The sequence below is a fragment of the Herpailurus yagouaroundi genome, unplaced genomic scaffold (genome assembly GCF_014898765.1).
Source record: "Herpailurus yagouaroundi ecotype Mexico unplaced genomic scaffold, PumYag 181, whole genome shotgun sequence".
Lineage (NCBI taxonomy): Eukaryota > Metazoa > Chordata > Mammalia > Carnivora > Felidae > Herpailurus > Herpailurus yagouaroundi.
This window is the reverse complement of record NW_024412412.1, coordinates 15,339,212-15,354,145: the sequence shown is the minus strand read 5'-3', so window position 1 is coordinate 15,354,145 and position 14,934 is coordinate 15,339,212. Positions and strand designations below refer to the sequence as shown.

General features: G+C 42.3%; 1 protein-coding gene and 1 pseudogene across 5 annotated transcripts in view; one reads left to right on the top strand and one right to left on the bottom strand.

Annotated features, from left to right (window-relative positions):
• Positions 1–14,934, top strand: part of ACSL1 (acyl-CoA synthetase long chain family member 1) — a 72,511-nt gene that overhangs the window by 47,171 nt on the left and 10,406 nt on the right. For 4 of the 5 annotated variants that reach the window (XM_040489912.1, XM_040489914.1, XM_040489915.1 and 1 more), the window contains exons 8-13: positions 4,410–4,442; positions 4,616–4,667; positions 5,971–6,044; positions 8,650–8,727; positions 10,680–10,814; positions 13,936–14,070. In XM_040489912.1, the coding sequence (XP_040345846.1) occupies positions 4,410–4,442; positions 4,616–4,667; positions 5,971–6,044; positions 8,650–8,727; positions 10,680–10,814; positions 13,936–14,070 (507 nt within the window). Of the gene's footprint in view, positions 1–4,409; positions 4,443–4,615; positions 4,668–5,970; positions 6,045–8,649; positions 8,728–8,797; positions 8,876–10,679; positions 10,815–13,935; positions 14,071–14,934 lie in introns of all 5 variants that reach the window. The other variant, XM_040489916.1, reaches the window with a different exon arrangement.
• On the bottom strand, positions 12,014–13,194 carry LOC121039679 (heterogeneous nuclear ribonucleoprotein A1-like; annotated as a pseudogene).

Sequence of the window (14,934 nt, the reverse complement as noted above, 5' to 3'; positions counted from 1 at the left end):
TAGAGAAACTAATTTGTTCTAACAGAGCCTTCTGCCTCACATTTATACAGAGACGCACATAGTAGAATAGATGCTTAGTCCATAAGAATGGGTGTGCTGTACTGTTCAGTTGGGTTTTTAGCTAGCTTTTTACCTAGCATTTCTGCACATTTGTTAATTTCACTTGTGATCGCAATAATGCCATTTACAATGTAATTTTTTTTCCTCCATCTTTTCCCTAACCCCACCACACAAACGTGCACACGCATGCACACACCCACAGGAATTTTTTGGTATTTTTTTATTTTTCTATGATGACATAATTTTAACATTAAAAAATTTAGGTAAATGAAGATTGTAATGTAAAGTTAACATTACAGATTTTATTTATAAAAGACATTGTTTTCCACTTACCTGTGTCATATGATTCATACTTGGGTTTTAAAAATTTGTAAGCAAAAGATTAAGTAATTTTTAAGAAGGGAATTTAACATTGGCCTTCTGGTTGATCATATGATCAAGTTTATGTTGATATATAGGATCAAAAAGAGAAATATTGGTATTTGGAGTTTTTGCTTTTGGGGGATATTTTATTATGAATATTTTCAGACATGCAAACAAGAACAGGTACAAAGTACCAAGAATTGTACAGTAGACTGCCATATGCCCACCAAACATCTACAGCTAATGTTTTAATATATTTGCTTTATCACATATTCGTGCATTACTCTGTCCCTCTATTCATTCATTATCTTTTTTTAATGCATTTTCATTAAGTTGCAGATTTTATTACCCCCAAATACTCCAGCATGTTATTCATTAACTAGAATTCAGTTTTCCTCCTGGGCAAGGTTTTTGTTTTGTTTTGTTTGGGCATTTGGAGCCTGAAGATGGCAACTCATTTATTTTTATGGTTGCCGTACTCTTTTCTACATGATGTCATTATACAGGTTTGAGGCTGTGAACCTTCTTGGCATATAGGGCACTAATTTTGATCATGTGTGTTCCCAATAAAATAAAAGCCACACTGCATGTAGCTGTGGCTGTATTTTACTTAATATCAATTTTTGAAGAATTAGAGATCTCAAGAAGTTATGTAAGAATTTTGAACAGATGAGTGGAGATTTGGGTCTGATAAAGATTACTTTAAAAAAAAGGAATTATTTTTGCTTTAGTTCTTAGTTGACTTCTATTTGGACTTCACTGTTCCTGTTTTTAATCAGCAGTCTATTATATACATAATTTAAAATGTAGTTAAGATTAAAAATGGTTTGGGGTGCCTGGGTGGCTCAGTCAGTTAGGCATCTGGCTCTTGATTTCAGCTCAGGTCATGATCTCACTGTTAATTGGATCAAGCCCTGCATTGGGCTCTGCACTAACAGTGTAGAACCTGTTTGGGATTCTCACTCTCTTTCCCTCCCTCTCTGCCCCTCCCCTGCTTGTGTGCTATCTCTCTTTCTCTCTCTCAAAATAAGTAAACTTTTTTTTAAATTTTTTTATTGTTTTATTGTTTTTTAATTTTTATTTATTTTTTTAATTTACATCCAAGTTAGTTAGCATATAGTACAACCATTATTTCAGGAGTAGATTCCTTAATGCCCCTTACCCATTTAGCCCATACCTCCTCCCACAACCCCTCCAGTAACCCTCTCCTTATTACTCAGCTATTTAAGTCTCCTTATGTTTGTGTCCTTAAGTCTCTTATGTTTGTGTCCCCCTCCCTGTTTTTATATTATTTTTGCTTCCCTTCCCTTATGTTCATCTGTTTTGTGTCTTAAAGTCCTCATATGAGTGAAGTCATAAGATATTTGTCTTTCTCTGACTTAACTAATTTCACTTAGCATAATACCCTCTAGTTCCATCCACGTAGTTGCAAAGGGCAAGATTTCACTCTTTTTGATTGCTGAGTAATACTCCATTGTGTGTGTGAGCATGCATGTGTGTGTGTGTGTGTATATTTATATATACATATATATATATATAAATATATACACACACACCATATCTTCTTTATCCATTCATCCATCGATGGACATTTGGGCTCTTTCCATAACTTTACCTATTATTGATAGTACTGCTATAAACATTGGGGTGCATGTGCCCCTTCAAAACAGCATACCCGTATCCCTTGGATAAATACCTAGTAGTGCAATTGCTGGGTCATAGGGTAGTTCTATTTTTAATTTTTTGAGGAACCTCCATACTGTTTTCCAGAGTGGCTGCACCAATTTGCATTCCCACCAGCAGTGCAAAAGAGGTCCTCTTTGTCCGCATCCTCACCAACATCTCTTGTTGCCTGAATTGTTAATGTTAGCCCTTCTGACAGGTGTGAGGGGGTATCTCATTGTGGTCTTGATTTGTATTTTCCTGATGATGAGTGATGTTAAGCATTTTTTCATGGGTCGGTTGGCCATGTGGATGTCTTCTTTGGAGAAGTGTCTATTCATGTTTTTTGCCCATTTCTTCACTGGATTATTTGTTTTTTGGGTGGTGAGTTTGATAAGTTCTCTATAGATTTTGGATACTAACCCTTTATCAGATATGTCGTTTGCAAATACCTTCTCCCATTCTGACAGTTACCTTTTAGTTTTGCTGATTGTTTCCTTCGCTATGCAGAAGGTTTTTATTTTAACAAGGTCCCAATAGTTCATTTTTGCTTTTGTTTCCCTTCCCTTGTCCAGAGACATGTTGAATAAGAAGCTGCTGTGGCCAGGGCCAAAGAGGTTTTTGCCTGCTTTCTCCTCTAGTATTTTGATGACTTCCTGTCTTACATTTAGGTCTTTCATCCATTTTGACTTTATTTTCGTATATGGAGTAAGAAAGTGATCCAAGTTCATTTTTCTGCATGTTACTGTCCAGTTTTCCCAGCACCACTTGCTGAAGAGACTGTCTTTATTCCATTGGACATTCTTTCCTGCTTCGTCAAAGATTAGTTGGCCATATGTTTGTGGGCCCATTTCTGGGTTCTCTATTCTGTCCCATTGATCTGAGTGTCTGTTCTTGTGCCAGTACCATACTGTCTTGATGATTACAGCTTTGTAGTACAGCTTAAAGTCCGAAATAAATAAACTTTTTTAAGAAAATGGTTTAAAAGTGTATGTTGGGCAGAAACTCACTGAGCCCTAAGCACACTGATCGAATTTCCATGTAATTCTAGCATGCTCACTCCATATGCTCATTCAAGCTATTCTGTTTTAATAGGAAAGGAATATAAATAGTTCATTAAAGAAATTAATAGCTAATTGAAGTGGCCACCAAGATACCTCCATGCAGTGAACTGAACAACATCACAATGGACCCCAGGTAGTGACTGGGAACCAGCTGCTGGGAGATGCATCCTCGGAAATGAACCTGCAGCTCTTCATGTCCATCCAGCAGTGCTCTTCCGTCTTCTGTCATGGACACTTTTATTTTTTTTTTAAGTTTGTTTGTTTATTTTGAGAGAGAGAGAGAGAGAATGAGTGGGAGAGGGGCAGAGAGAGAGGGAGAGAGAATCCCAAGCAGGCTCTGCACTGTTAGCGCAGAGCCCAACACAGGGCTTGAACCCACGAACCGTGAGATCGTGACCTGAGCCGAAACCAAGAGTCAGAGGCTCAACCAACTGAGCCACCCAGGAGCCCCATGTCAAGGACTGTTTTATAATCTGAGGTTCCCAAATCTTTTATCCACTCCATGTGGGGAGTATAGATATTTGAGCCTGTAGCATTTCATCCTGCAGGGACTGCCGGTGATCCAGTCATCCAGAGCTGGGTGACCACATGTCGGTGCTGTGCTCTGGTCTCAGGAGGGTGCAGAGCATCTGCAGTTCTTTGGTTATGACTATGGTTTGCTTTTGGTCAAGAGCCAGCCATAAAAGGGTGTGGGAGTGCGGACAAGAAATCCATCATAAAAAACCTCTGATTGCTGTCTTTTGGATAAATCCTGTTTCAAGGGCTAGTCCTGACACCATTTATTTGGTTTTATATGAGAGAAGACAACTGGAAAATGGCTCCTTTTTAAAAAAATTTATTAAGGTTTGTTTATTTTTGAGAGAGTGAGAGAGAGAACGTGCATGGTGGGGGAGGGGCAGAGAGAGAGGGAGACACAGAATCCGAAGCAGGCTCCAGGCTCTGAACTGTCAGCACAGAGCCCGACGCGGGGCTCGAACTCAAGAACCGTGAGATCATGACCTGAGTGGAAGTCAGATGCTTGAGCAACTAAGCCACTAAGATGCCCCTGGAAAATGGCTTGTTAGAGCAATGCATCAATATGTCACTTCAGGTTAATTAAAGTGGTCAGTTTCTTTCATTTGAAACGGACACTGTCTTTGAGGCAGCTCTGAGTGAATCCCACAGTAGAGTCAAGTTGAAGTGACTTTATCAATGTCGCCTTATTCTTTACATTTTGAAAATGTTTCCATTTAAGATTTTTTTTTTTCTCTTCTCCTTAAGGACCTGGGAAGAGCCAACAGACAGAGACCTAAGGTGAGTACACGATGTCAGCCCTGCAAAGCCCTGCTGATAACTAGTCTCCAAGACTGGTAGAAACCTTGGGGGTCAATGTATGGCTTATAGTTTTCTTTCTGTTCTGACTTACACCACCTTTGGGTTTGTTTGTTTGTTTGTTTGTTTGTGTGTTTGTTTTTAATGTGCTCTAGCCGCCAGCACCTGAAGATCTTGCAGTGATTTGCTTCACCAGTGGAACTACAGGTAAGGTTTGAAATGCAGTTGCCTCTTTTTTTTTTAATATGAAATCTATTGTCAAATTGGTTTCCATACAACACCCAGTGCTCATCCCAAAAGGTGCCCTCCTCGATGCCCATCACCCACCCTCTCCTCCCTCCCACCCCCATCAACCCTCAGTTCTCAGTTTTTAGGAGTCTCTTATGTTTTGGCTCCCTCCCTCTCTAACCTTTTTTTTTTTTTTCCTTCCCCTCCCCCATGGTCTTCTGTTAAGTTTCTCAGGATCCACATAAGAGTGAAAACATATGGTATCTTTCTCTGCATGACTTATTTCACTTAATGATGATTTCTCTGTATGACTTATTTCACTTAATGATGATTTCACTTAAATATGCCTTATTTTCACTTGATACCCTCCAGTTCCATCCACGTTGCTACCAAAGGCCAAATTTCATTCTTTCTCGTTGCCAAGTAGTATTCTATTGTGTTTATAAACCACAATTTCTTTATCCATTCATCAGTTGATGGACATTTAGGCTCTTTCCATAATTTGGCTATTGTTGAAAGTGCTGCTATAAACATTGGGGTACAAGTGCCCCTATGCATCAGCACTCCTGAGTGGCTAAAATGAACAAATCAGGAGACTGTAGATGCTGGTGAGGATGTGGAGAAACGGGAACCCTCTTGCACTGTTGGTGGGAATGCAAACTGGTGCAGCCGCTCTGGAAAACAGTGTGGAAGTTCTTCAAAAAATTAAAAATAGACCTACCCTATGACCCAGCAGTAGCACTGCTAGGAATTTACCCAATGAAATGCAGTTGCTTCTAAGTGGTATCTGGAGGTGTGTATTCCCTGCCCCCTTTCTTGGGTGACCGACAGGTGATGTAGTTGAACTACAGATGGACTAAAAGCAGAGGAGACAGAAGTGTTGCGAGCACAGTGTCCTTGTGGCCCTGTCAGACATTCCCAGAATCTGAGTGTGCTGTGTATTTCCTCAGACATTTATTGAAGGCGACAGTGGATCCGCCCGTTTCTTGGGATAAACCAACATTTTATTTCCAGAAATAAAATTCCTGTTTTCTCCTCTTCCCACTACACACGCCCTCTAACACTCACCCATGTTAATAAAGGTTGTTTAAGACAATCTTTTCATGTAAAGGATTGCAGATTGTTTAGGGATTTAATGTCATTCAGCATCTGGCTTTCACAGTTGCACCGAACACTAGAGGCATTTGAGGCCCCAATTATACAGGGTTCTGGGCTTCCTTAATTCCTGTCATTTGGGGATGGCGTTTCTTTAACTTGGTTTCTGCTCATGTGTGTTCCTCAGGCTACCCCAAAGGAGCCCTGATCACTCATCAAAATATAGTGAGTGATTGTTCAGCTTTTGTGAAAATAACAGAGGTAAGTGTTTGGGATATTGCCATCTTTCTTCACGCTCAGTGGTTGGCACTAGGCCTCAAGAATGAAAGTGTTTTATGGCAGAACCGCCATGTTTGGTCCCTGCTGTGTTTGGAGCACTGTTTGACGTGGGGATGAGGTCTGAGCTCTAATATGGTCTAAGATCACCTTCTCTCAGATAGTTTTCGTTGTGGACCTAATCTCCAACTCCTGCTTGTGACCATTAAGCTGAATTGACGGACAAGTTATTATAACTTTTATGTAGTAACACTTCATGTGGGTACTGCCCTATATAAATGTTTCCAGGAGAGGACCAAGAAGAAATGACTCTCTAGTGCTCCCATCCTGGGGTGGGGAAAATAATTTCTTTAAGCAGACAATGAAACGTTAAATGCTGCGGAAGGTTTTTGAATTACTGTTATTTATTACAGTTGATCTGACTTCTATTTTATGAGAAGATTAAAACCTTGACCTTCAGTTGGTTTCCTATTAAAGTTTGCCCTCCAAGTGTCCTAGTCTGCGGGGCCGCCATAGCAAAATAGCACAGGCTGAGTGACTTAAATGACAGACATTTATTTTCTCACAGTTCTAGAGGCTGGAAATCCATGATCAAGGTGTCAGTAAATTTGGTTTCTGGTGAGGGCTGTCTTCTGGCCTCCTCGCTGTGTCCTCACATGGCCTTTCCTCTTTGTGCACACAGAGAATGAGAGAGAGGTTTCTGGTGTTTCTTCCTCTGCTTCCAAGGGCACCAGCCCTGTTAGATGAGCCCCCCAGTTTATGGTCTCATTTAACCTGAATTACCTCCCCAGGGGCTCTATCTCCAAATACAGTCACACTGGGGGTTAGGGCTTTAACATAAATTTGGGGAGGGGGACACAATTCAGTCTGTAGCACCAAGGGTATATTTCAAACTTGCCTTTTAAAGAAAAGTACTTATCAAGCAATATCATGCCTTTCCCTCATGCCCTTGGCACATTTTACATAATTTGCTTTTGCGGTCTCTGGGAGGGTTGCGTAGGTCCTAATTTTTGTGCTGGGAGCCTGTGCTGAATGGTTTTGGGGAATGTGCATCTTTGGTGGCTGGAGAAGGTCTGTCTCTTACCTACACTCACACTTTCTTAGTCCCCAGTTCCTTTTTCGGCATACAACTTTATAAACAGAATTCAATATTTAGTGCCTCATCCACCTGGAATTTTAATTTCCTAATTAGCCTTCAAAGAAAACTTAAAATAAGGTTAGTGGCTCATGGAGGCGAATGGCTACAAACTTGGTTTAAAATTAATTATACTATCGGGGGCACTCACAACTTTGTAAAACTTCTAATCTTAGTAACATACATTTGGGGGGGGCGGGGCGGGTACCAAATCAGAAAATTGAAAAGTATAGAAATTACCGAGTCTGACTCCTCATTATGTAGCAGTTTCCTACCAAGATGTACTATTTGGGACGCAGATCACGCTTGAATAAAATTAAGCTAAGATTATGGCATGTTCAGCCTCCATCACCCGCTTCTGGAGCTGCTGAGTTTGCTGGTGCTTTCATCTGTCACCACATTATCGTGAGGGACAGGCCAGCTTCAAGGAGGGGACGGGCACAGCCCAGAAATGGTTGCATAGACACCCGACAAGTCCTCCGTTTCTTAACTGGTGTGGCAACAGCTGCTGTAAGGCAGCCCCTGCTTTGGCCAGAATTTTGTACGTAAATAACATGAACATTCTTAGCCTTGAAACGGAAACCAGATGCCTTGCTCAATCCAGCTGCAACCTGTATCACAATCAGCATTTTATTGCAGATGGTGCCAGATCAGAGCTTGCACCAAACAAATCAAGATTATTTTTCATGGGGTGAAGTAGGCCATTCAGGTGAAGACGTTGATCAAACTAAAATATTCAACATGCATTTATACTATAAAAGAGCTTGGAAATTCAATTTCTCTTCTTCGTCCTTTCCCTTTTCAACACAGTACACTATCTTATGTTGTAATAGATCTTCTGTTTCCACAACATAATATGTTACCTTGTGTTGGAGTGGACCTTTTACTTCTTAAGGTGAAATTGAGCTTACTGGGCTGTGGGGCACTGTATCTTGGAAACACTAAATATTTAAAGCACATGATTCCTTAATATCCCAATCTGGACAAAATCTGCCTTATTTTGGTTAACGTCGTCATGAGTGGGTTTACTTCATCAGGAGTGAGCTCTACTCTAACTGTATAATTAAAGTGTTGATTTTCGGGCCTCCTGGGTGGCGCAGTCGGTTAAGCGTCCGACTTCAGCCAGGTCACGATCTCGCGGTCCGTGAGTTCGAGCCCCGCGTCGGGCTCTGGGCTGACGGCTCAGAGCCTGGAGCCTGTTTCGGATTCTGTGTCTCCCTCTCTCTCTGCCCCTCCCCCGTTCATGCTCTGTCTCTCTGTCCCAAAAATAAATAAATGTTGAAAAAAAAATTTTTTTAAAGTGTTGATTTTCATTTAATCCTTTGGAGAGAAACAATTTCAGAATGTAAGCAAAAGCTGTTTCTCCTTGGTTTTGAGGTATTATGTGCTCTGAACTACAAATGGGGAATTGCTGGGAATCTTAATGCTTTTCTGCTTGCTGGTGTCTGTTTGCAGAATACAGTTGATCCTTCCCCAGATGATACTTTGATCTCTTTCTTGCCTCTCGCCCATATGTTTGAAAGAGTTGTAGAGGTAGGCCCTTTGTTTTACTTTTCTTGCTTGCTTGCTTGTTTTTGTTGTGCTAAGTTGTCATGTTTTACAGAAGGTACTTGCCTTGAATGCCAGTGACACACACATTTCGTTTTTGCCACTCGCACACATGTATGAGCAGCTTCTGCTGGTAAGTCTTATGTGTAGACTGTCATCCCCACAGTTAATTCTTTGCTCAGCCCCGTTTTAGAAATGAATGATTAATTTATTTTAAGGAGTATAAATTTTACTTTTATTTTAAGTAGTATATTATTTTAAGGAGTATAAATTTGGGGGTGGGGGTCCGGATACTTGAACTTTATTTTTTTTTAAGTTTATTGATTTTTGAGAGAGAGAGAGAGAGAGAGAGAGAGAACAAGCAGGGGAGGGAGAGACAGGGAGACACAGAATCCGAAGCAGTCTCCAGGCTCCAGCTGTCAGCACAGAGCCTGACGCAGGACTCGAACTCATGAACCGTGGGATCATGACTTGAGCCAAAGTTGGACGCTTAACTGACTGAGCTACCCTGGCACCCCGATATCTGAACTTTATTAATCATTCATTTTAAAATTAGAAGCTCAGACTTTCAAAGGATATGCACGTGGGCATGATTCCAGAAGTTTAACTTTAAAAGTAGAATTTTTATGAACACCATCCTACAAAGCCTTGAGAGGCTTCTGCCTCTGTAAGAAGTCTCTATTTTTGATGGTGCTTGTTAATAGCGCACAAGTCGGCTTAAGACACACTTTTTTTCACCAGTATTCTCAGTGCCCTTGGGAAAGCAGGGTGATGTACAGCTGACCTTTGCCCGGGCTCCCTGTGCACAACTGTGTGACTAGTTTAAAACTAACCGAGAACCATCTCCTTTCCTTCTTGGACAATTTTGGATCGTATACTTCTAGGAAAAAAAACAATGGCTGCCATCCATTCATTTAACAAATATTTACTGAGCAGCAGCTGTGTGCCGGGCACTGTGCGAGGTGTCTGTGACAAAGAGGTGACTAATCCAGAGCTAGCGGCCCTCTGATTGGCTGCTGCCCTCAAGGGCACTCTTAGCCCTAAAGGATCAAGGGTCACGAGATCCCGTCTTCCATCTGTTACCTCTGCTACTGCACACCTCAGGAGATCTTGTGAGTTTCCAGAGTGATCTCAAGCGAGCTGATAATGGACCATGTATAACTAATGGCAGTTTTGGAAGGATGCCTGGGAGGTCGGGGCACACCTGAACAAAAGCCCCCTGCGCTTGAAAATTTCAACCGTGAACTGTGGTGTCCCTTTCCAGTGGTTTCTGCTTTCGGGCCTGAGACCATTTGTACTTCCGTGACATCATCTTTTGAATCTCTCTTTCTTTTTAAAATTTAAAATAGGCTGACTGTTTGTCAAGCACTTATGGCTTGCCAGTGCCATTTGCATCAGACAGGAACACATCCACACAATGGATCCTACAGCAGGCCACTCTGGTGTTGGATGGCCCGGGATCTCAATGGCGACTTATCCAGTGGCTTTTCAGAAATTTTTAGTTAGATTCAGATTTTCAAAATGGGACTTTAATAAGCTTGGCAAGTAGCCAAGTTTGCAACGTAACTAGGTTTTTGTTTTGAGAATAAATTAGGCCTAAAGTTTCTAGAAGAGTAAAATACTTGGATCACATGACATTCACCACCCATTTATCATAAACCTAAAACAGCGGAAGCTCCATCATCGTCCCTAAAAACACCACCGCCTGGTTCTTAACCAGCTCCTTTATCTTCAGGATGATCAAGAGAAATACCGCATTTCCATGTTGTGCAATGACTGGGGAATGTAAGAACACTTTTTGAAAAGATACCCACGTGTAGAAACTTCAGGCTTTCTGGAAACTGGTCCAAAATGCTCAAGCTGGAGCCCTGGGTATCTGTGTGTATGTTGTGTAGCGCCTGTTGCGATGCTGATGTTATTTTCATTTCCTGCCCTAGTGTGTAATGCTGTGTCATGGAGCTAAAATCGGATTTTTCCAAGGAGATATCAGGCTGCTTATGGACGACCTCAAGGCACTTCAACCCACTATCTTTCCTGTGGTCCCCAGACTGCTGAACCGGATGTTTGACCGAGTAAGTTCTGAGCAGCAGAGAGGGGGACCTCGAGTCCGAGACTTGGGTTTGAATCGGGCTCAGCCGGGTACCTTCTGTTCCCATGGTCTCAGGAAAGCGCAGTTTACCCATCGGTAAAACCAGAAACCATCTACCTCACAGAGCTGTTGGTAAGGACTCTGAGAAAAAAACAGACCAACAGACTTTGTTAACTGAAAGGCCCAACACAGGTGTAAGTGGGAGGTCATCTTATTTGTACAGTAAACTCTTTTGAGCCTCCGTTCTCTCATCTGCACGATGGACTGTTCCCTCCGCCCCATGCTGTGTAGCTCATAAAATTGCTAATCGCATCACATGAGAACAATAACTATGAAATGACTCTATAAATTGTAATGTCCACGCACACATAACATGACTTACTTAGCCACATAGAAAGAAACGACTGAGCCAAGCCAGGGATGGAGAGAATGCCAGCCTCTCCGTAGGGCGTCACTGTGGCACGGACCACACATCCTGGGCCAGACCAGCTTGTGGCATGAGCATTCTTCAAGATGAATTTGGACTGGGCAGTTTTCATGCTCTTTATTGGAAAGCAGGGCTTCTGTTATCTATGAGAACCTTCTTGGGTTTTTTAATGGTTCTTTAAAGAAACTTTTTAAAATAGCTTGATTGAGATATAATTTACCGTCCGTATAATTCACCCATTTAAGTGTAAAATTCAAAGGTTTTTAGGACATTCACAGAGCTCTGCACCCATCACCAGAACCCATTTTTACTACCTTGAAAGGAAACGCTGTACCTGACCTATAGCTATCCCCTACCGCCTTCTACCCCCAGGCAAAATGAATCTACTTTTTGCATGTATAGATTTCCCTGTTCTGGACTTTCATATGAATGGAATCATGACATACCTGTTCTTCTGTGTCTGGCTTCTTTCACTTAGCGTATTTTCAAGGTTCATCCATGTTGTAACATGGGTCCATACTTCATCCCTTTAAATGGTCAAGTAATATTCCACTGTATGGTTATAACGCATTTTTTTTTTAAAAGACACGTTTATTCAGCGTCATGATCAGACTATTACATTTCGCAATCAACAGCGTGGGTGCGAAAAAAAAAATCTACATTAAAACCCTTTGTTGGAATGCTTTACACTTTCCATAGAACAGAAACTAAAATAACCTGTTATACAATTAGTCACAAATACAGTCCTCGAGTTGTTTGCCCATACACATGAGTATTGTCTAAAACATGTCTTCTTTGTAGCAGCTAGGTCCTGCCACCGCTGTGCTTGGCTGAGTTCACAAATCTGTTGTAACCTGTAGCTTCCCTGTCACTTCTCTGGCTTTCCTCTCCTGCTAAGCTTTGTTTCCTGGCAGTAATTAAAACCTTCTGCCACTGCCATAGCTACTGCTGCTGCTGGGACCGCCATAGCCACCTTGGTTTCGTGGTTTGGCCAAGTATTGGCCTCCACCACCATAGGGGCCAGAGCTTCTGCCTCCAAAATTTCCTCCTTTCATGGGTCCAAAATTTGAAGATTGATTGTTGTAATTGCCAAAATCATTGTAGCTTCCACCACCTCCAAAGTTGCTTCCATCATTACCAAATCCGTGACAGCCATCCCCACTGCCACCATATCCACCACCACCTCGACTGCCGCCAAAGCCACCTCGCCCACTGAAGTTTCCTCCACGGCCAAAGTTGTCATTCCCACCAAAACCACCTCCACGACCACCACCGAAGTTCCCAGGACCACTTCGACCTCTTTGGCTGGAAGAAGCACTAGCCATCTCTTGCTTAGATAAAGCTTTCCTTACTTCACAGTTGTGGCCGTTCACAGTACGGCATTTTTGAATGACAGCCTTGTCTACAGAGTCATGGTCATCAAAGGTCACAAAAGCAAAGCCTCTCTTTTTGCCACTGCCTCGGTCAGTCATGATTTCAACCACTTCAATTTTCCCATACTGTTCAAAAGAATCTCTTAGATGATGTTCTTCAGTGTCTTCTTTAATGCCACCGACAAAAATCTTTTTCACAGTTAAGTGGGCACCAGGTCTTTGAGAATCTTCTCTCGAGACAGCCCTCTTTGGTTCCACAACTCTTCCATCCACCTTGTGTGGCCTTGCATTCATGGCTGCATCCACCTCTTCCACAGTGGCATAGGTGACAAACCCCAAAGCCTCTGGAGCGCTTGGTGTTTGGATCTCTCATTACCACACAGTCCGTAAGTGTTCCCCATTGCTCAAAATGGCTCCTCAGACTCTCATCGGTTGTTTCAAAGCTCAAACCTCCAATGAAAAGCTTCCGCAGCTGTTCAGGCTCTTTGGGAGACTCTGACTTAGACATGACGGCGGTGGGAGGGGAGACTTTCACGATGCTTACTCGGCGGCGTCCACGGGCAGAAAGCTATAACACATTTTTTTTGACATAACAAGATCAGTCCTATTATAATGGTTTGGCATTTTATTTTTTAAATTTATTTATTTAAATTAAAGTTAATTAACATTCAGTGTCATATTGGTTTCAAGAGCAGAACCCAGTGATTCATCACTTACATATGACACCCAATGCTCGTCCCAACAAGTGCCCTCCTTACTGCCCATCACCCATCTAGCCCATCCGCCCCCACCCAACACCCTGCCCGCAACCCCCAGGCTGTTCTCTGTATTTGAGTATCTTATGGTTTGCCTCCCTCTCTGTGTTCATCTTATTTTTCCTTCCTTCCCTTCTCCTATGTTCATCTGTTGTGTTTCTTACATTGAACAGATATAACACATTTTATTTATCTTTTCATGCATGGGTGGGCATTTGGGTTGTCGTCCCTCTTTGGCTATCATACATAATGATGCTATGAACATTCATGTACAAGTTTCTGCATGGACACGTGCCTTCTTTTCTCTTGGGTACTTACATTGGAGCGGAATTGCCGGGTCACATGGTAACTCTGTGTTTAACTATTTGAGGAACTGCCAGCCTACTTTCCAAAGTGACCGAGCTGTACGACATTTCCCACCCCACCCCCAGCAACGTAGGGGGGTAGGTTCCAGTTTCTCCGCACCTTTGCCGACACCTGTTGCTGTCTGACTTTCTGATTCTAGCCATCCTCATCGTTTTGAAACCTTCTCTTTTCTTGACCCATCAGATTTTTGGGCAGGCAAACACCACCCTGAAGCGATGGCTCCTGGACTTTGCCTCCAAGAGAAAAGAATCAGAGCTTCGCAGTGGCATCATTAGAAACAACAGCCTGTGGGACAAACTGATCTTCCACAAGATACAGGTGACAGACTCAAAACTGTTGTTTGTCATGTAAACTAACTTTGGCTTCAGAGTTTCTATGAGGGCTCTTTTTTTAAAGCAAAGTATGAAGGTAAGAGAGAATGGCATGTTTTTATTAAGTCTGGCACATTTCTAAAAATTAAGGGCCAAGCCACTAAGTAAACCTCAGTATCCAGTATAAACGTGAGCAACGTGGTGAGATGGCAGGGAAGGAAAGGAATCAGGGTATTAGAGCTTTTCTAATTGTTTATTTTGCTTTGCTTTCTGAAACAGGTATGTTACTTTCAATGTCATTTTTTAGGCACAAGTGATAAAGAATGTGGAATGACGATATTATGTCCAAACAAATGCCAAAAAATGTGGTGTTTGCCCCCAGTCCGCCACACTCTTGTGCTAATTCCTTAAAAATACATGCAAGTAGGGGCACCTGGGTGGCTTGGTCAGTTGGGCATCCGACTTCGGCTCATGTCATGATCTCACGGTCCGTGAGTTCGAGCCCCGTGTTGGGCTCTGTGCTGACAGCTCAGAGCCTGGAGCCTGCTAAGGACTCTGTGTCTCCCTCTGTCTCCCCCTCCCCCCACCCCCCTGCTCAAGGTCTGTCTCTGTCTCTCTCAAAAATAAATAAACATTAAAAAAAATAATATTTTTTAATTGCAAGTAAAAAAACAAAACAAAACAATACCCACAAGTAGTGGTGTTGGGTTATTCTTCATACCCATTGAGAGTGAAGGGTGTCGCTTCAGCTTCAGCCAGGCATTCCTCCTTTGAACGCCTGTGAATTGTGTGTGCATGGGTGAGCTCTGTGTGGCTGCGGAGAAGGAGTGGTGGATTGGGGGTACTGGGTTCCCAAAAGGTGTCTTGGAGA